At 39.4% G+C, this 23,895-nt stretch overlaps 1 protein-coding gene across 1 annotated transcript; it reads left to right on the top strand.

Moving 5' to 3' along the window:
• Window positions 1-9,767: 9,767 nt before the first annotated feature.
• On the top strand, window positions 9,768-23,257 carry LOC104657995 (vascular non-inflammatory molecule 3). The gene is made up of 6 exons (XM_030928805.1): window positions 9,768-11,199; window positions 17,100-17,289; window positions 19,021-19,312; window positions 21,076-21,467; window positions 22,140-22,313; window positions 22,992-23,257. The coding sequence occupies exons 1-6, from the start codon at window positions 10,760-10,762 to the stop codon at window positions 23,118-23,120; spliced, it is 1,617 nt and encodes a 538-aa protein (XP_030784665.1). The 5' UTR covers window positions 9,768-10,759; the 3' UTR covers window positions 23,121-23,257.
• Window positions 23,258-23,895: the final 638 nt, after the last annotated feature.

Consider the following 23,895-nt stretch of genomic DNA (forward strand, 5'->3'; position numbering starts at 1 on the left):
GGCATGAGCCACTACACCTGGCTTTTTTTTTCTTTTCATGAAGTATGGGACATTTAAGATTTGCCAAGTTTTGCGTGAAGAAGATAGATGTTGTGCAGTGGTTTTGCAGCATATATTTTGGCTCTTGGGCAATGATGTTTCACTTGCAGAAGTTTAGATGTTGATTGAAAATCAACAGCTGACCTTAAACCAACTGGTTTGAGTAAGATACAAGCAAGGAGCTCCTTTCACAGAAAGGGGCAGTTCTGATCCAAGCTTGGAGCTGTCAGCTGTACCTCAGTTTGTTAAAAACAAAAACAAAAACAAAAAACGAAAGCACCAAGTGCCAAGGAAATTAAAGAGCACTTAATGCTCTACTGCAAAATTGCACATTTTAACCCATCTCCGCAGTGGCTTCTCACATACATTTTATCTTATCAGACAACCCAAGCATAGCTTCATTTGGCCTTAATGCTTCTTTGATAACTACCTTTCATCCCATTTTAAAATTTCATGCTAGTTCTTGAGTCCCTTGTGGTTCTGCAGATAATAAACAAAGCTCTTATTTTCTGCTATTTTCTTTCATTAGGTTTTTTTCCTGAAATGTTCTCTTACAACTTCCTGGTTACAGCGCCCTGTATTACAAAGTCACAGGCTCAGCAGCCGCCTTCTCTCAGGGTTCACTACCTAGCCTTCTTTCATTCATTCAGGAAGCATTAATCACCTACTACATCCCAAGCACTAAGTACTGAGACAGTGGTCAATGCATTCTCTTTGTTCCCTTTGCCACTCTGTGACATTGCCCCCTTTGATATGATCTATTTCCATAATTTTTGTGATATGCTCACAACCTGCTTTGCAATTGTACTGCTCCTACTTCCTACTTTCTTTGCATTTTGACCTATCTTCATAGTGTCAGCTCATTGCTCTGTACAGGTGATTTCTGGCAGCATTCTTTCTGTTTTGGCCTCTTTCCTAAATTCTTTTTACATTTCTAACTCCATTGTGACCATCATTCCAAGAGAGTCCATAGGTGATAATGTTCTAAAAGACATCTGAGACTGGATGCCTGCTTAGGTCAATATGGTTATTACACCCACACCCACACTCCCACGCTTACACTGAACCACACACACAGCTACTTCCAATGAAGGCATTCCTGAGAAGACATTTGGATAAAGAAACAGGGACAACTGTGAAGAGGATTTCTTGAGTATGCAAATAAGACAGAAAGTACTTGGAATGGGAAAGAAAACATGCCTGTAATCCTGATGCTTTGGGAAACTGAGGCAGGAGGATTGCTTGAGCTCAGGAGTTCAAGACCAGCCTGAGCAACATGGTAAAACCCTGTCTGTACCAAAAATACAAAAAGCCAGCCAGGTGTGGTGGTGTGTGGCTGTGTTCTCAGCTACTTGGGAGGCTGAGGTGGGAGGATCACTTGAGCCTCTGAGGTCAAAACTGCAGTGAGCTGTGATCGCGCCACTGCACTCCAGCCTGGACAAAAGAGCAAGATCTTGTGTCAAAAAAAAAAAAAAAAAAAAAACAATTTCTTTGAGAATTTCTAGACCACGTGAAGCTAAGTCAAAGGAGAAAAATAACAAGAGTGAACTGACTAATTTCAATTTACCTGTCTTCAAGAATTCTGTGACATCTTATTTTGTTTCAATATGGATTGAACAACCCTGCTAAAAGCTTTGATCAGTTATGTTATAAACCTGTGCTTCCTTGTTACTCCCTGCTTGGGAGGCTGAGGTGGGTGGATCTCTTGAACCCAGGAGGCAGAGGTTGCAATGAGCTTAGATTTTTGCATTTCAGAAGTGAATTAAAAAAAATACTGCACATCTACAACCATCTGATCTTCGACAAACTGGACAAAAAGAAGCAATGGGGAAAGGATTCCCTATTTAATAAATGGTTCTGGGAAAACTGGCTAGCCACATGCAGACAATGGAAACTGGACCCCTTCCTTATACCTTATACAAAAATTAACTGAAGATGGATTAGCAACTTAGATGTAAAACCCAAAACTATAAAAACCCTAGAATAAAATCTAGACAATACCATTCAGAACATAGGCACGAACAAAGATTTCACGACAAAAACACCCAAAGCAATTGCAACAAAAGCAAAAATTGACAAATGAAATCTAATTAAACTGAAGAGCTTCTGCACAGCAAAGAAGCTATCATCAGAGTGAACAGACAAACCATGGAATGGAAGAAAATTTTTGCAATCTATCCTTCTGACAAAGGTTCAATATCCAGAATCTACAAGGAACTTAAACAAAAATTTTGCAATCAGACTGGGCGCGGTGGCTCATGTCTGTAATCCCAGCACTTGGGGAGGTCGAGACAGGCGGATCATGAGGTCAGGAGATCGAGACCATCCTGGGTAACTTAATGAAATCCTGTTTCTACAAAAAAAAAAAAAAAAAAAAAAAAAAAAAAAAAATTAGCTGGGTGTGGTGGCACATGCCTGTAATCCCAGTTACTCGAGAGGCTGAGGCAGGAGAATAGCTTGAACCCAGCAGGCGGAGGTGGCAGTGAGCTGAGATTGCGTCACTGTACTCCAGCCTGGCAACAAAGCTAGACTCCATCTCAAAAAAAAAAAAAAAAAAAAAAAAAAATTTGCAATCTATCCATCTGACAAATGTCCAATATCCGGAATCTACAAGGAACATTTTATTCCACAAGAAAAAAAAGTGAACAACCCCATTAAAAAGTGGGCAAAGGGCATGAACAGACACTTCTTGAAAGAAAATATTTATGCAACTAACAATCATATAAAATAAAACTCAGCCGGGCGTGGTGGCTCACACCTGTAATCCCAGCACTTTGGGAGGCTGAGGTGGGTAGATTACTTGAGGTCAGGAGTTCAAGACCACCCTGGCCAACATGGTGAAACCCTATCTCTATTAAAAGTACAAAAATGAACTGGGTGTGGTGGTGGGAACCTGTAGTTCCAACTGCTTGGGAGGCTGAGGTGGGTGGATCTCTTGAACCCAGGAGGCAGAGGTTGTAATGAGCTTAGATCCTGCCACTACACTCCAGGTTGGGCAACAGAGTGAGACTCTTTCTCAAAAAAAGAAAAAATGCATATTCCAAGTTATTTAAACATTTTATTTCTGCAGATGTTTCTGACACACAGATCGTTTTGCATGACAATCACCCACAGACCCACAGCCCAGCTTATGCAATAAGACAATATGAATAGAGTAGAAGCCTCTGTGTCCCAGCCCCAGCATGTCTCTTCTTGTTCCCATCCCCTTACCCCTGAGGAACTCCCTCTCCTAAGATAGTGATAGATTATTCCCATGACTTCTATATACATACACAATCCTACTTAGTACAATTTTGCATCTTTTTCAAATGTGTATTCTATATATGGTAAATTATTCACATTTTGCATGTTTCTTATTTTTATACTCAACATCGTGAGCTTAGCCCATGTAAAAGAGCATTGCTCTATTTCATCCATTTTCACTGCTTTATGGTGCACTGTTTTCACTGCTTCATGGTGCACAGTTATACGGATATACAGATTACTAAGTTATTATCTCTCAGCTCCAAACCCACTCTTTCATATTCTTTTTTTGTGATTCTGTGACTAAGCAAATACTTCTCTTTCGTTGGCTGCTCCCTGCTAAGTTTTGCCAGTAGGAGGTACTAGAGGGACACTTACGTTGGAAGAGGAAAGGGACTTGTCCTGTTAGCTGACCTATCGGTGTCTTCCCAACCACGGTATTGTACCTGGCAGCAGTAGTTTGTTCTAGCAGCCGTTGTTTCTAGGTTTTTTTCCCCACACTCTCAGAACCAGCATTATTGCCATTCTTCAAAAATACCAGCACCAGCCAGTACTGAGGTCTAGCTCCATGGGGGCCCTATGAGGATCTGATTCATCAGCACCAGCTGGAAAGCACCCTCTTCTCCCACTCCTGAGCCTCAACTCCACAGGCACCTCCAGCCACTTTCCAGCTTCTAACACTCTCTTCTTCCATCTGTTCACACACTAGGAGTGGTAGCTGCTTCCCGTAGTTACCATCTCAGAGTTACCCCAGTGTTCATCTTTTGCCCTTCATTCATCAAATACCTGTTGGGTCAGATCTTTATATTAAATTTTCTTAAAATTATTGGGATGGTTTCTGTTTTCTGGTTGCATCTTGCCTGGTTCAACAGATAAAGTATTATTCATTTGTCCATTCTGCCGTTGATGAATATGGTGATTATGGCCAGGCCTGCTGCATGGAAACTGTGGGTAAACCAGATGATGTGCTAACATACAAAATGTGGTTGCATTCAGCCGTGATGCAGTGGTAGACCCAGGCATGTGATCATGGCCCCTCAACCAGCCATCAGTAGGCAGGTAGCATGCCTATTTTGGGCTTTCTCTAACATGCAGTGGTGACGTGTAGTGATGTGAACTGACATGGACTTTCTTTGACCTGGCATCTTCACTGTAAGAAAGTTACTGAAGCCATGATCTTTGGCTATGTCTCTGTGAAAACGCAGGTTTGGTGTCAGTATATGTCCTTTATCTCAAATATATAATGTACTTTGTGGTGCTTATGTGATTTCTCAGTAATAAGCTGAACGCAGAACCATAAAGCAATGTTAGCTGACTCTGCATCATCATGTTGAAGAACTTTGTACCTGGACTTTTGTTGCATGGTCAAGTTTAACACATACTTAAGTTTTCTACTTTTTTAGTTGTTTGTTTACTACAATTATTATTAGTATTATTTTCTATTATAACTAAAACTTCTCTGAGCATCCTTGTACATGTCTTCTTGTGCATCTTAAACTGTCAAATGAATTTTTGGATGCCTACTTTAGGTCAGGCAAGTCCTGTGCTGAATGGTGATAAATAAAACAAACATTCTATTTCTGAAAGATCTCAGTCTAGAAGAAGAGATAAAGCATCACTACCACCATCATCATTACCACTCATTATCATAGCAATTAAATAATGAGCATTTAGAATATGTCTCACACTGTGCTAAGCATTTTCAAGGATCTCATTTACTACATATAATAAAACTCATAGAATATGATAGTGCTGTGATCAATACAAGGACCAGAAATGGATCAATTCTACCTTGGAAGACCAGAAAAATGTCACAGACAAACAGAATAAGATAATCAGGGCATCTAAGATAGAGTTAGTCATGCATGCAAAGACATGGAAGTATGCTTCAGGCAGTGTTTAATGTATTAGGGAGGAAGAGGATGCAAGGAGGAAGGATAAGGACAGACAATGTAAAAAATAAGACTGGAGAGATAGTCCAGAGCCAGATTATTGAAACACAAATGAAGTCTAGACTTTGTCTAGAAGCTGAGAGAAAGACACATTGAAGAGTTTTAGAGTCAAGTAGCCATGAGGGACTAAACAGTTTAAAAACTAGATAAATTTGATGGTTGTTTGAAGGATGGAGTGGAGGAGGAAGTTCTAAAGGCAAAGTGGCCAGGTAGGAGCCAACTGCAGCAGTCCCCTAAGGGTAGTGGAGTCAGTACGGGGACATGCTTGAGGAACAACAAAGAAGTCAATGCAACTGGAGCGGAGTGAACATGGGAAAAGTAGTGGGAATTGTTAGAAGTGACAGCTTATAGTGGTTCTTTTAGGCATTGTAGGAACTTGGCCTTTTACTCTGAGTAAAGCTGAATGCCATTGATAATTTTTTTGTTTGTTTGTTTGTTTGAGACAGAGTTTCACTCTTGTTGCCCAGGCTGGAGGGCAATGTTGCGATCTCGGCTCACTGCAACCTCTGACTCCCAGGTTCAAGTGATTCTCCTGCCTCAGCCTCCCACGTAGCTGGGATTATAGGTGCATGCCACTATGCTCAGCTAATTTTGTATTTTTAGTAGAGACGGGGTTTCTCTATTTTGGTCAAGCTGGTCTCAAACTCCTGACCTCAGGTGATCCGCCCACCTTGGCTTCCCAAAGTGCTGGGATTACAGGTGTGAGTCACTGTGCCCAGGCCATTGATAGGTTTTGAGCAGAGGAATGACATGATTAGTCTTACATTTTAATAGAATGGCTCTGATTGTTTTTGTGCAAAAGTAGAAGTAGTGGTACAAAAACCAGGTGAGAGGGTTTGGGAATAATCCAGACTAGTGATAATGATGGCTTGGACTACAGTTGCTATAGTAAAAGACTACTTGCTTGAACGTGTGTAGACTGAGAGAGATAGAAAGAAGTAAGGATGACTCCAAGGGTTTTGACCTGAACAAAAGGGAGATGAGAGAAGTCATTAATTGAGATCTGAAAGACTACTGGTCAAAGAGCATCAGGAGGAGAAAGTCAGGAGCTCAGTTTTGTTCATGCTGATCAGATAAGCCTTCATACATCCAAGTGGAGATTTTGAGTAGACTGTTACTAGACATAAGAGTCTAGAGTTCTCAAGAGAGGTTTGAGATAGATATATAAATCTGTGAGTCACTAATATTAAATATATAGATGGTATTTAAACAGATGAAATGGATGTAATCACCTAGGAAGTGAGTGTAGATTGGAACAGAAGACTTCCAAAGGTTGGGGCCCCAGGGTGCACCAATATTGCCAAGTCAGGGATCATGAGTAGAAACCAGAAAAAAAAAAGTCCAAAGAAACAAAACAAAGTAAACAAATACAAAAGCCAAGAAGAAAGAAAGAGGAAAACCGAAAGAATGTGAAGAAGAAAGCACATTAAGAATGGGATAATGGCAACTGTGTCAAATACTACCAAGACGTCAAGTGAGATGAGACTGAGAACTGACATTGAACTTAGTAATAGGGAGATTAATGGCAACTGGACAAGGCAATGAAGTCATGGGGGTAAAATCCTGTTGGGAGGACAGGAATTGAGGCAAGAAGTACACGCCATGGTGGAAAGGAGTTTTGTTGTAAAATAAAGCTGAGAAATGGGGCAGGACCTGGAAGGGGATGTCAGATCAAGAGGGTTTTTTTTTTTTTTTTTTTAGATAGAAAATATTACCAGATAGTTATAGAATATATAATAGGATACTTGTGTTTTCTTTATTGTATCCAATAGAGAAAGAAAAATTGGTGATAAACAGTAACGGGGCTGGGCACGGTGGTTCATGCCTCTAATCCCAGCTCTTTGGGAGGCCAAGGTGGGTGGATCACTTGAGGTCAGGAGTTCGAGAATAGCCTGGCTAATATGGCGAAACCCTGTCTCTACTGAAAATACAAAAATCAGCCAGGCATGGTGATGTGCACCTGTAAGTCCAGCTACTCGGGAGACTGAGGGAGGAGAATTGCTTGAACCTGGGAGACGGAGGTTGCAGTGAGCCAAGATTGTGCCACTGCACTCCAGTCTGGGTGATGGAGCAAGTTTCCATCTCCAAAAAAAAAAAAAAAAAAAAAAAAAAAAACCGAGCATGGTGGTTCATGCATATAATCCCAGCATTTTGAGAGGCTGAGGTGAGCAGATCACTTGAGATCAGGAGTTTGAGACCACCCTGGCCAACATGGTAAAACTCCGTCTCTGCTAAAAATACAAAAAGTAGCCAGGTGTGGGGACGGGTGCCTGTAGTCCCAGCTACTTGGGAGACTGAGGCAGGAGAATCTTTTGAACCTGGGAGGTGGAGGTTGCAGAGAGCCAAGACTGCACCATTACACTAGATCCTGGGTGACAGAGTGAGATCCTGTGTCCAAAACAAACAAACAAAAAAGTAAGAGGGCCTAACTTCTAGAGCAATGTCCTTGGGATCCAGTGCTCAAGGATGGGGGTAGACTTAAATAGGGTCAAGAGCAGTCATTTATAGTAAGGATGGTGGGAGGCAGTATTTACAGGTCCAGATGGCTGGCAGGTGGGTTGATACCTGGTGGGAGCTTGTGGAAGGGAGCTCTTCTGAGCTGAATAAATAGGCCTGAAGTTCAGAACAGAAGTTTGAGCTGAAGATAGAGACACAGTCATTATCCTTTCATTAGAAGATAGTTGAAGTAGGCCGGGCGCGGTGGCTCAAGCCTGTAATCCCAGCACTTTGGGAGGCTGAGACGGGCGGATCACGAGGTCAGGAGATCGAGACCATCCTGGCTAACCCGGTGAAACCCTGTCTCTACTAAAAAATACAAAAAAATAGCCGGGCGACGTGGCGGGCGCCTGTAGTCCCAGCTACTCGGGAGGCTGAGGCAGGAGAATGGCGTAAACCCGGGAGACGGAGCTTGCAGTGAGCTGAGATCCGGCCACTGCACTCCAGCCTGGGCGACAGAGCGAGACTCCGTCTCAAAAAAAAAAAAAAAAAAAAAGAAGATAGTTGAAGTTATGAAGTAGAAAAAAACCTGGGGCCAGGTGAGAGGGTAGAGTAAGGGATTGGAAAACAGTGAATAACAATGTGGCTACTGGCCATAAGTGCATTCAGAGTTTAGAGAAGGGAATAGCAACAAGACTGGGGAGGCAATGGATTTGAGCTCGAAAGGCAGGATTTGGTCAGAATCATTTCAGGATCAGAGCAACAGTGATCATGTTATAAGAAGAGTACTTTTAGCTAAGAACACAAAATATAAAATGGAACCAAGAGAAAGAAAGCTCTTACTCTCTGCTTTGATTCAACATATGCATGGGAATTATTTTAATTAATGATAGCAGTGGTCAAGGGAACGCTAATGGATTACAGTATTGAGGGCTAGGGTCGGAGGAGTGGGATCAGAGAGGCTGATGGAGAGCCTGAAAGAGGAAATATTGTTCATGGGGTCAGGATCTTGATAAGGAGAATGGAGAGGAGGTTTTACAATGAATGTTAGAAATAAATATTTGGGGAAAGCCAATACACTCTTAGAGATGTTATTTCAGCACCTCTTGTCTCCTTTAAAATGTGTCCCTTACATATTTAAAAGAAGAATTATATTTACTGTAATACAAAACTTCTGACTCTAAACTTCTTAATCCTTCAATAATGCCAGACTGTCGTAAGGATTATGTACCAATACAGTGTTTCAAATAATTTGCATCTGCAACCTTATACACCTATGAAGCAAAGGCGTTACTAACAGCATTGGGTAATAAAATATGTAACTCAAGTTTCTATTGATTTCAACATAATAAAAAGCTGGTACATTTCCTGGAACTAGGGACTGGGAGAATGAAGGGGAACTCCTATTTGTTTCCTTTTGATTCTATTCAGAAATTCAGGTGAACCAAGAAAAGAGTTAGAATTTCAACTTGAAATATGAAAATTGTTTTCTTCTGATACCAGATCAATCCATCTGTCTTACATGGTTTCCTTCTTCTCCTCAGAAATTTATTTCGAAAAGAATTTATGTTTGATGTCTGATGAAAATAATTTATGTCAGACATAAATTCAGAACTTAGGGCTGAATTTATGTTCACATGTCCTTATGCCCTGAAATGGTATCAGGGCATAAGGTCATATGGAAACACCATGGGGTACCTGGGAGCAGAAATATTTGGATAATGGAAAAGTTTATTGAAATCAAGGAACTTTGAATTATAGAACCAAACCAAACCCAATAGACACAAATCTCCATAACTTACAAGTTTCCTTAGATCTTAGAAAGAATTTCAAGAGGGAGAAGCAGTGTTAATTGTTCTAGAATCAGATGTTTAAACTTTAAAAAAATTTCTGCATTTTAAATTAACTCATATTCAAACAAGGGGATTCAATCCAAAATTAGGTGAGGGAATTGAATTTAACTAATCAAAAAACATTTACAGAGCTTAGCACAGTATAAAATTCTATAAAGCAGCAGAGAATTATAATGTGACCTTGCCCTTAAGGGACTTATAAGGATGATATGTTTAAAAAATAAAAGAATTGAGAGAGAACTTAACACTTTTTGAATTATTGATTAGTCTTCAAATGGAAGCAAGTTTAAACTGTAGAACACAGGTGAAGTAAATTGCATCTCAATAACAAGAAAGAATGTTCTTAAAATTGGCAATGTTCAAAGGTGGAATAGACTGGTCCATCAGGTAGTAGATTCCTTCATTCAACATTCATTCATATATTGACCTTTCACCATCTGTCACACATGTACCAGGGTGATGAGGTTCAACAGTGAGCAGGACACTTCCCTTACCCTCTAGGGGCCACATCCCAGGATACACCATCTCTATCTAGATGTTTATTGGACATGGATGTTCTGAAAGAAAACATCAAGTTTCTTTTTAATCTCTTTAAGAAGACAAAACATGCATATACAATATTAAGTATTGGTATAATATTTAAATTAAAGGTCAAGATAACAGTAAGGAGTGAGAGACATTCAGCAAAACAGAAAAAAATGCTATAGGAGTTCAGAAATATCACTTAGGACTGGGGTGGATTTGGGAGTACTCTAGGGGAGTTGCAACTTAGACAGATGGAGAACAAGGGCCTTTCAAATGGAAATGGCCATATAAATATGTAAGCAGAGTGCTCAACAAATTGTTGCTATGATGACTACCTTCTGGAACAGTCCAGCATTGGCCCTTTTAATAGAAATATTGGCTTACCAGGGAAACCTTTTTTTATTAAAAACAAAGACTTCAACTGCCAGTGTGTTTTGAACTGGGGTGAATTCATCTGGTTGGCTCACTCTTTTAGTGTTGAGTTCACTCTGAACGATGTCAACAACTGCACTGTACACTTGAGTCAATCCGATTGTGTCCCAGCTCTCATTTTTCTTGCACAACATCTTTTCTCAGTGCTGTGTTGTGTAATGTATGTATAAGAAAATATAAACAGCCAATTGCCGGAAGAGATTTAACGTTAAGTTTTTCCAGTGAAACAAAATGTTTAAGAATCTGAGTTTGTTTTTCAAAGATCACTAAATTTTAGTTATGATTGGATCATATTTTCCAAAATGTGTGGCAGTTGTTGCCCTCCTTGCCTTGAGTGTTGGTGCATTGGACACTTTTATTGCTGCAGTATATGAGCATACAGTGATATTACCAAACAGAACAGAAACCCCTGTTTCAAAAGAAGAAGGTTTGCTCCCGATGAACAAGAACATAGATGTTTTGGAGAAAGCAGTTAAGCTGGCAGCGAAGCGGGTATTATCCTTTTATACTTGTAAAGGAGACTTGCAGTTTGATAAAAGAGTATTTGGAATTCATGAGAAACTTTTTTGCCCCACTTGTTTTGAGCAGGGTGCACATATCATTGTGACCCCAGAAGATGGAATCTATGGTTGGGTCTTCACCAGGGAGAGCATTTACCCTTATTTGGAGGATATACCAGACCCTGGAGTGAACTGGATTCCGTGTAGAGACCCCTGGAGGTGATGTCATATAATTAATTTCTAAACAAAAAATTGTGATGTTGTAAAACATCAACAGTAAATTCACTGAATTTGACTGGTACTTGTGTTGATAAATAGTCAATCTGTGGCATAGGATGTAGATGCTCCCTTTTTTTTTCTGTAATTTCAACTTTTATTTTAGATTGAAGGAGTACATGTGCAGGTTTGTTACATGGGCGAATTGCATGACGCTGAGGATTGGGGTACAATGATCGTGCCACCCAGCATAGTATCCAATAGGAAGGTTTTCAGTCCTTGCCTTCCTCCCTCTGCCCCCCTCTATTAGTTCCCAGTTTCTATTGTTTCCATGTTTACGGTCATAAGTTCCCAATGCTTAGCTCCCACTTATAAGTGATAACATGCAGTATTTGGTTTTCTGTTTCTGTGTTAACTCGCTGAGGATAATGTCCTTTGTTGCTGCAAAAGACATGATTTTGTTCTTTCTTGGGCACCTAGGTTAATTCCATATCTTTGCTGTTGTGAAAAGTGCTGCGATCAACATACAAGTGCATCAGTCTCTTTGGTAGAATGATTTCCTTTCCTTTGGGCATATACCTAGTAATGGGATTGTGAGTCAAATGGCTGCTGTGTTTTAAGTTCTCTGAGAAATCTCCAAACTGCTTTCCACAATAGCTGAACTAATTTACATTTCCACCAACAGTGTATAAGCATTCCCTTTTCTCCATAGCATCTTTTATTATTTGACTTTTTGTTAATAGTCATTCTGACTGGCGTGAGAGATATCTCATTGTAGTTTTGCTTGGCATTTCTCTGATGATAAGTGTTGAGTGTTTGTTCATGTGTTTGTTAGCCACTTGTATGTCCTTTTTTGAGAAGTGTCTGTTCATGTCTTTTGCCCACTTTTCAATCAAGTTGTTTGTTTTGTTTTTGCTTATTAAGTTCCTTATGGATTCTGGATATTAGACCTCTTTGTTAGATGCCTAGTTTGCAAATGTTTTCTCCCATTCTGTAGGCTGTCTACTTACTCTGTTGATAGTTGGCTTTTGCTGTACAGAGCTCTTTAGTTAAATTAGGTCCTACGTGTCAATTTTTGTTTTTGTTGCAATTGCTTTTGAGGACTTAGTCATAAATTATTTTCCAAGATTGATGTCCAGAATGGTGTTTCTTAGATTTTCTTCTAGGATTCCTTTTTTTTTTTTTTTTTTTTTTGAGACGGAGTCTCACTCTGTCGCCCGGGCTAGAGTGCAGTGGCTGGATCTCAGCTCACTGCAAGCTCCGCCTCCCGGGTTCACGCCATTCTCCTGCCTCAGCCTCCTGAGTAGCTGGGACTACAGGCGCCCGCCACCTCGCCTGGCTAGTTTTTTGTATTTTTTAGTAGAGATGGGGGTTTCACAGTGTTAGCCAGGATGGTCTCGATCTCCTGACCTCGTGATCCGCCCGTCTCGGCCTCCCAAAGTGCTGGGATTACAGGCTTGAGCCACTGCGCCCGGCCTCTTCTAGGATTCTTATAGTTTGAGGTCATAAATTTAAATCTTTCATCCATTTTGAGTTAATTTTTGTATATGGTGAAAGATAGGGGTCCAGTTTCAATCTTCTGCATATGGCTAGCCAGATATTCCAGCACCTTTTGTTGAATAAGGAGTCCTTTCCCCATGCTTATTTTTGTGAACTTTGTTTGAGTTACAGAGGGTTGTAGGTATGCAGCTTTGTTTCTAGGTTCTCTATTCTGTTCTATGGTCTGTGTGTCTGTTTTTCTAACAGTACCATGTTGTTTTGGTTACTGTAACCTTGGGTAATGTGATACCTCAGGCTTTGTTCTATTTGCTTTCCAGCACTTTGGGAGGCTGAGGTGAGCGGATCACTTGAGATCAGGAGTTCGAGACCAGCCTGGACAACATGGTAAAACCCCATCTCTACTAAAATACAAAAATTAGCTGGGTGTGGTGGTGTTTGCCTGTAATCCCAGCTACTCGGGAGGCTGAGGCAGGAGAATTGCTTGAATGACAGAGTGAGACTCTGTCTCCAAAAAAAAAAAAAAAACCAAAAAAAAAAAAAAAAAACAGAAAAGAAATAGTGTTGAATCTGCAGATACTGCTTATGTTTCATAATGTATATCATCTGGCATATCTCCTATTTGGTAAGTGACTTGAGATACTGATGACTGGTTGCTTATTTGTTGCAATTGTCTTTCAAGAACAGTAGGTGTGAGGCTGGGTGCGGTGGCTCATGACTGTAATCCCAGCACTTTGGGAGGCTGAGATGGGCGGATCACGAGGTTGGGAGATCGAGACCATCCTGGCTAACACCGTGAAACCCTGTCTCTACTAAAAATACAAAAACATTAGCCGGGCGTAGTGGCAGGCGCCTATAGTCCCAGCTACTCAGGAGGCTGAGGCAGGAGAATAGTGTGAACCTGGGAGGCAGAGGCAGGAGAATGGTGTGAACCCAGAAGGCAGAACTTGCAGTGAGCCTAGATCGTGCCGCTGCGCTACAGCCTGGGTGACGGAGCGAGACTCCATCTCCAAAAAAAAAAAAAAAAAAAAAAAAAAAAGAAAAGTGGCTGTGACCAGGCGTGGTGGCTCAAAGCTGTAATCCCATCACTATGGGAAGCCAAAGCAGGAGGATTGCTTGAAGCCAGAACTTTGAGATCAGCCTGCGCAGCAAAACCAGATCCTGTATCTGCAAATAAAAATAAAAATTAAAAAATCACCCAGGTGTGGTGGCGCACACCTATAATCCCAGCTACTCAAGAGGCTGAGGCAGGAGGATCACTGGAACCCAGGAGTTTGAGGCTGCAGTGAGCTATGATTGCATCACTGCACTCCAGCCTGGGTGACAGTAAGACTTTGTCTTAAAACAAATAGTAGATGTAGGCCAGGTGCGGTGGCTCATGCCTGTAACCCCAGCACTTTGGGAAGTGGAGTCGGGCAAATCACCTGAGGCCAGGAGTTCAAGACCAGCCTGGCCAACATGGGGAAACCCCGTCTCCACTAAAAAATATAAACATTAGCCGGGTGTGGTTGTGCATGCCTATAATCCCAGCTACTTGGGAGGCTGAGGCAGGAGAATTGCTTGAACCCAGGAGGCAGAGGTTGCAGTGAGCCGAGATCATGCCACTGCACTCCAGCCTGGGTGACAGAACGAGACTCAGTCTCAAGAAAAACAATATATATATGTATATATATAGTAGGTATACACACAATTGTTATAGTAAATGTGTTTAACTGGGTTTGAACAAAGTGAAAGAGTTATAACATCTAGAACTTGTGTCCCAAATACAAGTAAGTTGGTTCATCCACGGACACCTGCCTTCTTCATAGGAAGAGTAAAAAGATGAATGAGCCTGTTTCCAAAGAGCTTTGCTATCACTATCATTTACAATGCAATCAATATGGCAAATGGAAATTGTACAGGACTTGAAAAAGGAAGCCCTGCTTCTGGGACCACATTTTACGACCACCTAGCTGAGTAATGTAAGCGTATAACCTAAATGCCTAACATTTCTGTTTCTTTATCTGTAAAACAGGGATAATAGAGTCCTTGTCTTAATTCTCTTACAGAGTAGACAAGAGTAATGAAGTAATACACATGGAATTTGTACATTGTAATGCACTCTCCAATGCTAGCTGTTACTATTCCTTTTTTTTTTAGCAGAAGGGACTGAATCTGAACTTCTTTATGTTCTTGTCCTTTGAGAGATTTTAGTAATTATTAGTAGATGTAATTTAGGCATAACTTTCTTAAAGAAAATATGCATAATTAATATGATATTTATGAAATAGATTGTTTTAGTTGTATTAATTGTTTAAAATAGATTAAGATTATTTCTTTAAATGGAAAAATTGATGGGTTAAGAAGTCATTTAACTTGCCAATTTTAAATTTGCATGCACCTGTTTAGAACTACATCTATTGTGCAAAAAGAGAAACTTCTTTGATAATTTTACCTATGTAAAATTAATTGAAAAGTCATGCTTCATGGTACAACATTCAGGCTCAGCTATGTGAGTCAAGCCTCACTCTGGGAATTTTACCTTTGGAAAAATATTCTCTAAACATTGCTTGCTCTGTGTTTACAGAAACCATGTCACTATGACTCAACATCTACTTGCTTATGAGGCGTTTCCCAGAACAGGAAGGAATGAATCATTATTTGCTGCAAATCATGAGACTTACACTAAAATGTACTGTATTTGACTGGGCTAATGAAACTGACTTTTCCAGGGGAAAGATACCCATAAATCTGATAATTAGCTATAGATAAATTATTTTAAGTTGGGAAAGTAAGTGACTGATAAAATTTCAACATTATGAACTCTTACACCTACTTATTCAAATGACAACCTTTCAGTTTTGTGTTACAAAAAGGAGAAATCCAGTATTTAATATAATGATAGTATCGGAAAAGAAAGTCAGTTTTCTCCCTAGTGATATTTATCCCTAAAGAGAATAATGGAGAGTCATGCGGTCATCCTTGCGTGTTTAAATATTTAGAATGCTGACATGTCAAAGAGTTCCATGGGCTTTTTTCGTGAGTAACTAGTGGGAAATATTAAATAACCCAAATTATTCAGTCAAGAAAAGAAAAATTAAACAAAGGACATGATAAACTTATTAAAGGTCTTAATGAATGTGAATATTAGTAGTATTTCTCTGTTTTTTTTTAGAAGAAAATAAAAGGAAAAGGTCTAAACCAGTAGGCCATTAATGTGTCCTTTTTATTCAAAGGTTAGTTTAACCTCAATTGCAGAAGTGCTGTGAGATCACAGAGAGACATGGAATGGCCTCTAATCACACAATCCATAATAGCAATTTTCATTTACTGAGCACTCACTTGGTTCCAAGAACTGTACCTGGTGTACTATACACATTATTGCATTCAATTTATGCAGCTGGCATTACTATTTGCATTGCAAATATGTGAAAAAAGGAAGGCTTATGATCTCATAATTGGTCATTAGATTGGCTGTAATTAAAACAGCCATGTCCTTCAAGCTGTGCTAACGGAATGGACTCTAAGGGCTTAGATGCACCATATTATAATAAGATTTTAGTGACTAGCAAATCCATTTATTTGACAGAGTGAGCTGGTTGCTAAACCTTTTTTATTGTATTTTCTGCTGAAATCTGCCTCTCTTTAACTTCCTTTCATTGTTTTCGTGCACCCTATGCTATGTTCACACATATGACCCATCTCCTATAAATTAAACCTTTCAAATATTTGAAGCCAGCTATCACCATGCCACATCCCTTTCTTATATCAAGGATAAATATCTTTAATATGGATGGACTTGGTAAAACAATTTCATGTCTGTACTTATCTCAGGATTTCTCATGTGGATCCACTAAGGCAGAAAGGAAGCTATTATTTTACATTTGACAGATGAGGAAACTGAGCCAGCACAGTGAATTGCTTTTTATTTTTTATTTTAATTTTTAACATTTCCACTACTTAACGCTATATTTGTTTTCTGTAGAAGACAATCTGGAGGGTACAAACTATTTACTGTCACCTGGCATTTCTGTTTCCAACCACATCTCGTATCAGCAAACTTGTACAAATTATGGCTTGGATTATAGAAAAGGTCCTCTCCATTTGCAGAGTCTGCTAAATTTCAAGCGCTTCATTTATCTTCCTGGGAGCACTTCATAAGAGAATGTGCTGCTTCTTTTCATCCTCCTCTTCCTCTTCCATCTTTTCTTTCCTTCAGTCTTGTACTGTAATCTGGAGTTTGGCATAGTAAATTAGGTTAGCTTTCAGGAAGATAAACACTATGTCACATGAGAGTTTTAAAATATTTTCTGTTGTTTCTTGACCTAGAGCTGTTGTGTTATGGGTAATGGGCAAATAAAGTATCACTTTGGTATTTCAGAAATCACTAAAATATAGTAAGTTTGAGGAAATGTCTATTGAATTAGATTTGGCAACACACCAGGGCAACAAAGACTCAGCTGCCTGGCCAAGGACAACTCTATCTATGTTGTGGCTAATACTGGGGACAAGAAGCCATGCAATGCCAGTGACCCTCAGTGTCCCCCTGATGGCCGTTACCAATACACTGATGTGGTGTTTGATTCTCAGGGAAAACTGGTGGCACGCTACCGTAAGGTGAGAATCACTTGTGCCTTAGCTCAACTTGTTACTTCTTTTGTGTGCTTGTGGTATGTATGTGTGTCTGTTTGTTGAATGCTGGGAAGAGAACTGTTATAGATGCATCTTATAATTATTACATTATAGTTGAAAAGGAGATTTAATTCAGTTCCATATAGGGGTTCTGGGTTTGCATTTGTCATTAAACAGAATATGGTACAGTATTTAAATGAATGTGACAGTAACCACACAAAGCTTTTAATGTTCTCTGAAAAAGAAGTAAAATTTCTGTTTCATTTATGATTTAATATCAGGTTCATTTTTTAGCCCAATTTGTTAGCATTTCATACTAAGCTACCATATATTCCATTAAGACTTTTTTGATTGCGATGAAAACAAAACCTCAGCTGAAAATGGCTTTAACAATACAGACAATTTCTTGCTTGTGCACATGTAAAAATTGTATCATAGAAAGGACAGGTCTCATTTCAGTGAAGTCTGACACTCAGAGGCTCCAAAGTCATCATCCATCCCTCTAGCTCTCCTAGCCCTTTGTTACAGCTTCTTTCTCGGGGCAACTCTCCTTTTAGAAGCCACATTGCTGGAGCAACACGCAGTTCACATCTTTATCAACAAAATCTACAGGAAGGGTGTATTTCTCCCTCCTAGAACCCTGCAAAGGCCTTATCACTCCTTGATTCAATTAGGTGACATGCTTTTCCTGAACCAACCACCAAAGGATGAAGGATAGACGCCACATGGGAGAAGAATGGAGGAGCAAGAGGCCTCCAGGGACCACAGAGATGGGAAGTAGCTCTCCCCAGAGCACATGCATGCACACAACAGGCCAAACAAAAACCTGAGCAAAACATATGCTGTACTCCTGAGCCCAGGTTAAGTGGAGTTTTGGAAAAGAATCAGGCTGAAAAATAAAATAAAATTACTAATGGCTTACTAATTAATAATATGTAACAATTGCATTGTCTAAATTAATTTTCAATGGACTTCACTTCATTTCTATAAACCTGGCTGTATCATTGGGACACATGACAAAGTTTATTTTATTAACATGGTAGTGCTGTTGAAATTTAAAGAATACAGTGGAAAACAATCTGAGAAGTGTAGGATTCAAGATTTCAACCTGTGATTTTAAGATAGAAATTTTCACATTTTAAATATTGTTTGTACATGTACATTGGTTGTAAAAAAAAGATAAAGTTTTTTGATTAACATCACAGTAAGAAAATTTATAGATGGTGGTATAGTGGGCATGATTTTTACAAATGTATGGGTAACAGTTTTATTTTGTTATTGTTGTTGTTGTTGTTGTTAGAAATGGAATCTTGCCTTGTTGCACAGGCTGGAGTGCAGTGGCACAATCTCGGCTCACTGCAACCTCCGCCTCACGGATTCAGGGGCTCCTCCAGCCTCAGCCTCCGAGTAACTGGGATTATAGGCGCATGCCATCATGCCTGGCTAAATTTTTTTGACATTTGTAGTATAGACAGGGTTTCACCACATTGGCCAGGCTGGTCTCAAACTCCTGACCTCAAGTGATCCACCCACCTCAGCCTCCTAAAGTGCTGGGATTACAGGCGTAAGCCACCACACCTGGCCTATGTGTAACAATTTTAAACCTGCAAATCAACATACATGGGAGGAAAGATTTAATGGGGAAAGACTTAATTGATCACATCTATTTGGCAGTTTTCTTATTAATTTTCTTCTTCTTTGCTTTTTTATTAACAGTACAATCTTTTTGCACCTGAAATTCAATTCGATTTCTCCAAGGATTCAGAACTTGTGACTTTTGACACTCCCTTTGGGAAGTTTGGCATTTTTACTTGCTTTGACATTTTTTCTCATGACCCAGCTGTTGTGGTGGTGGATGAGTTTCAAGTTGGCAGCATTCTCTACCCCACAGCATGGTACAACACGCTGCCCCTCCTCTCGGCTGTTCCCTTCCATTCAGCATGGGCCAAGGCCATGGGAGTCAATCTACTTGCTGCAAATACCCACAACACCAGCATGCATATGACAGGTAACACATGTGGGCATGTGCCAAGTGGGAGTGACAGTCTTAAAAAGGCTTCATTGATTTTCAAGCCACAAACTTTTGTTTAATAACTTTATTACCAATTTTAAGATCACAAAATTAGTAACAGCATTTGTTTCTACTTAAGGAAACTTCATTGTCCTTGTGAATAAAGGAGGCAAACATTATTATCTCAATTTTACTTGAAAGGAAATTGGAGCTGGAGGAAGTCACATAAAAAAATCAAAGCCAGTTCTAAGAAAATTCCTAGCCAATGTGCATTAGTAATATCGAAATAAATCTTGTTGTTTAAAGTAAACAGATAACCTACAGAGCAGAAGAAAATATTTGCAAACTATGCATTCCATAGAGATCTAATATCCAGAATCCATAAGGAACTTAAACAAATCAACAAAAAAAAAAAACAAACTATCCCATTAAAAAATGGACAAAGGACATGAACAGACACTTCTCAAAAGACGACATACACGTGGCCAGCAAGCATGTAAAAATGCTCAGCATCACTAATCATTAGAGAAATGCAAATCAAAACCACAATGAGATACCACCTCACTCCAGTCAGAATGGCTATGATTAAAAAAATAAAAGACAAACAAACAGATGCTGGCGAGGTTGTGAAGAAAAGGGAACGCTTGTACACTGCTGGTGAAAATGTAAATTAGTTCAGCCACAGTGTAAAGCAGTTTGGAGATTTCTCAGACAACTTAAAACAGAACTGCCATTTGACCCAGCAATCCCATTAATAGGTATATACCTAAAGGAATATAAAACATTCTACCATAAAGACACATGTACTTGTATGTTAATTGCAGCACTTTTTGCAATAGCAATAACATGGAATCAACCTAGGTGCTCATCAACAGTGAAGTGGATAAGGAAAATGTGATACATATACACCATGGAATACTACAAAGCCATAAAAAAGAATGAAATAATGTTCTATGCAACAAGATGGATGCAACTGGAGGTCATTACTCTCAGCGAGTTAACACAGGAACAGAAAATCAAATACCACATGTTCTCACTTAAGAGTTGAAGTTAAACATTGAGTACACATGAACACAAACAGGGAAACAATAGACACCAGGGCTTAGTTGAGGGTGGAGGGTAGGAGGAGGGTGATGACTGAAAAACTACCTATTGGATATTATGCTCACTACCTGGGTGACAAAATCATTTGCACACCAAACCCCAGCAACATGCAATTTACCCATGTAACAAACCTTCACACATTTCCCTTCTATACCTAAAATGAAAATTGGAAGAAAAAAATACAAATAAATAAAAATATTTCAAGCATTAAAAAAAAAAAGTGTTGAAGTGATAAAAATCACTTTTGACTTAATCAGGTTTTTAGAGTTTCTCCTTTATAATGTCCATGTTCAAAGTAATGCAGGCTTCCTTCTTAACTGCTTTGTTATTTGTTGAATAACAAATCCCAAACACAAATAAACTAAATCGTCAGTGGAGAGCTAAAATTATTCTTCACATTGGGGGATTTTCTAGTTTGTTGCTAAGTTAGCTTAAAACTATGCCCTCCATGTCAAATGATAATTTCAGTGCAAGTGGTACCTTATGGAGGACACAGAGTCAAATTGGAACTTAGGCCAATGTAACAACTAACTCCTTATCTATCTTAAAAATATGCTTTAATAACTTTGTATTTAATTCCACATGGGAATATTCTATTAGTTGGTTACCATAACAAATCTGAAACCAATGTTTGTGTTTCTTTATGTTGCTTGTAGGGAGTGGAATCTACACCCCAGAAGCAGTCAAGATGTACCACTATGACATAGAAACAGAGAGTGGTCAGCTGTTGCTATCAGAACTGAAGTCTCAGCCTTGCCGTGAGCCCACCTACCCTGCAGCTGTTGACTGGCATGCGTATGCCAGCAGTGTCAAACCGTTTTCCTCTGAGCAGTCAGATTTTCCGGGGATGATTTATTTTGATGAGTTTACCTTCACTGAGCTTAAGAGAAATATAGGAAATTACACAGTTTGCCAGAAAAATCTGTGTTGTCACTTAACTTACAAGATGTCTAAGAAGCAAGCAGATGAGGTCTATGCTCTAGGTGCTTTTGATGGACTGCACACAGTAGAAGGCCAATATTACTTACAGCTAGAAATGCTTAAATATGTTAGAGTGGTCTTATTATCAGTTTTTATTCTAGGTCATCATTGCCTTTCTTTGAAAATTGGGCTGGATTTAGCTAATTTTATAATTAGTAATGTTATCACTGAATTTCGTCCCCAGAACACATTATTTGTTCAGTCTTAGCAAGAACAGAATTAGTTCTTTTAGTTGCAAGGCAAAAACATAAAGCAAATTGATTAGTTATCAGCAGGCCAGGTTCAGGTTTCAAAAGCTGCAACTTCTGTGTGCTCTGTTTTTCCATCAGTTTAGTTTAGAACAGTGTTTTTTGAATTGTCTTCAACTAAATTCAGAGAAAGAAGGATAATTTACATCATAACCCAGTGTAGCCAAGTAGACGTGTGACTGAATACAAAAAAAAAGATATTTAATTGAAGTAGTTTATGAAATAATTTAAAATAGGATTATAAATATCTATTATTATGTGCAAAGACTCTGATTTTTAAAATTCTAGTCTATTCTATCTGACTTCAGTATAAAAAGTGCTAATCCTGACCCACTAAATTGATTTTAGGATTCACTAATAAGTTGTTACCTGCAGTTTGAAAAATACTTCTTATGAGGCCATTTAAATATTTCCTTATAGTTTGAAATTGCATTATTTAGCTGAGAAACTATTTGCAAGGTTTCTGACTCCTCTTTTCTTTTCTTCCATAGATGTGCACATTACTGAAGTGTCAAACCACTGACCTGGAAACGTGTGGAGAAGCTGTGGGGTCAGCTTTTACCAAGTTTGAGGACTTCTCTCTCAGTGGCACATTCGGAACGCATTATGTTTTCCCACAGCTCATTCTAAGTGGGAGTCAGCTTGCCCCTGAAAGACATTATGAGGTAGAAGGTGCGCAGGATGATGAATTCCTTCGAGCAGAGCAGATGGGTAGAGCAGCATGAAGAAAATCTTTGAAATAATGAGTATATAGCAATACCGTGGTTCACATTCTACAATAAACACTTTAAAGACGTGGGAACTATGATATGGAATACAAGTTGTGGTTTTAGATTGTCATTAGGCTGTGATGGAGAATCTGGGGTTCATTTTTTTTAACAAAATTGTGATGTCGATATTCAAGGCAACAGTAAATTCACAGAGAAGCTAAAACAAAAATATTGATTGCTGATAATGGCAATAATGTTGTCATTTGCATGGTGTAGAAGGTGCAAATTAAATACATTAAATAATGCATCTACAACTTCTTTTCTGGGTATGCTATTTTGAGAAGTTGTTATAATTATACTAATAACTAATATTTTGTATAGTGTTTCATGAGTTTGAAGAACGTATTTTTATACATGATCTTATTTGACCACCTGTGCAACAAATTTGTTTGCTGTACTTTCAAGCAAAGCCCCTCTACTTTCAGACTTGAAACATGAACCTGGGTCTTCCAACACAAATCCTGTGTGATTTTTACCATTCTACACTGCTTTAGGAGTGATCTTGCCAGAGAAGGGATCTAGGTTGTAACCTAAACTCTGCACTGAAGTTAATCCTTTGTTTTCTTTGACCAGATTTCAAGAGATGGACACTTGAGGAGCCGAAGTAGAGCCCCTTTGCCTGTCTTAGTTATGGCCCTGTATGGAAGAGTGTTTGAGAAGGACCCTCCACGCTTAGGGCAGGGACCCGGGAAGTTCCAGTGATCTCCTTTAGCAGGGCCTTTTTAGGATCAGCCTGGCTAAGGGAGGAAGAAAAAAGAGATCCGTTAGTGTCTGTTTAGAAGAGATGTCATAAACTTACAGAAACAAATAGAATAAACTTAAGCAGATTTGAAAAGCAACAAGTGTGTGTGCAAATTTCACATTTTACGTATTTGGTACAGCACAGGTTCATTTGTAGGAGCTGCATTCATCCTTCATGTATGTGAGTTTAAGTATATGTAAGTATATATATGTATAGTGGAGCATATATTTAAATGGGAAGAGGGCCTAGAAAAATCCTTTTGCAGTAACTGCACTAAGGTATGCAAGTGTTGTTTTCATCGTAAGATGGTTAATTTTGTGTGTTGATTTGACTGGGTTGTGAGATACCCAGATAGCTGGTTAACCATTGTTTCTGGGTGTGTCTGTGAGGGTGTTTCAAGGAAGAGAACAGCATTTGAATTGGTAAACTGAGTAAAGCAGACAGTCCTCCCCAATGTGGATAGGGATCATGCAGTCCCTTGAGGGCCTGCAGAGAAAAACAAGAAGGAAGAGGTTTGAATTCCTTTTCTGCCAGACTACCTGAGCTGGATAGAGATCTTCTCCTGCCTTCATGTGCTCCTGGTTCTCAGGCCTTCAGGCCTGGATTGGAATTGACACCATCAACTCTCCAGCTCTCAGGCCTTCGAACGACACCCCTGGCTTTCCTGCATCTCCAGCTTGCAAAGGCAGACCAGACGGTGGGATTTCTCAGCCTTCATAACTGTCGGAGCCAATA

The sequence above is a fragment of the Rhinopithecus roxellana genome, chromosome 4, assembly GCF_007565055.1.
Source record: "Rhinopithecus roxellana isolate Shanxi Qingling chromosome 4, ASM756505v1, whole genome shotgun sequence".
NCBI lineage: Eukaryota > Metazoa > Chordata > Mammalia > Primates > Cercopithecidae > Rhinopithecus > Rhinopithecus roxellana.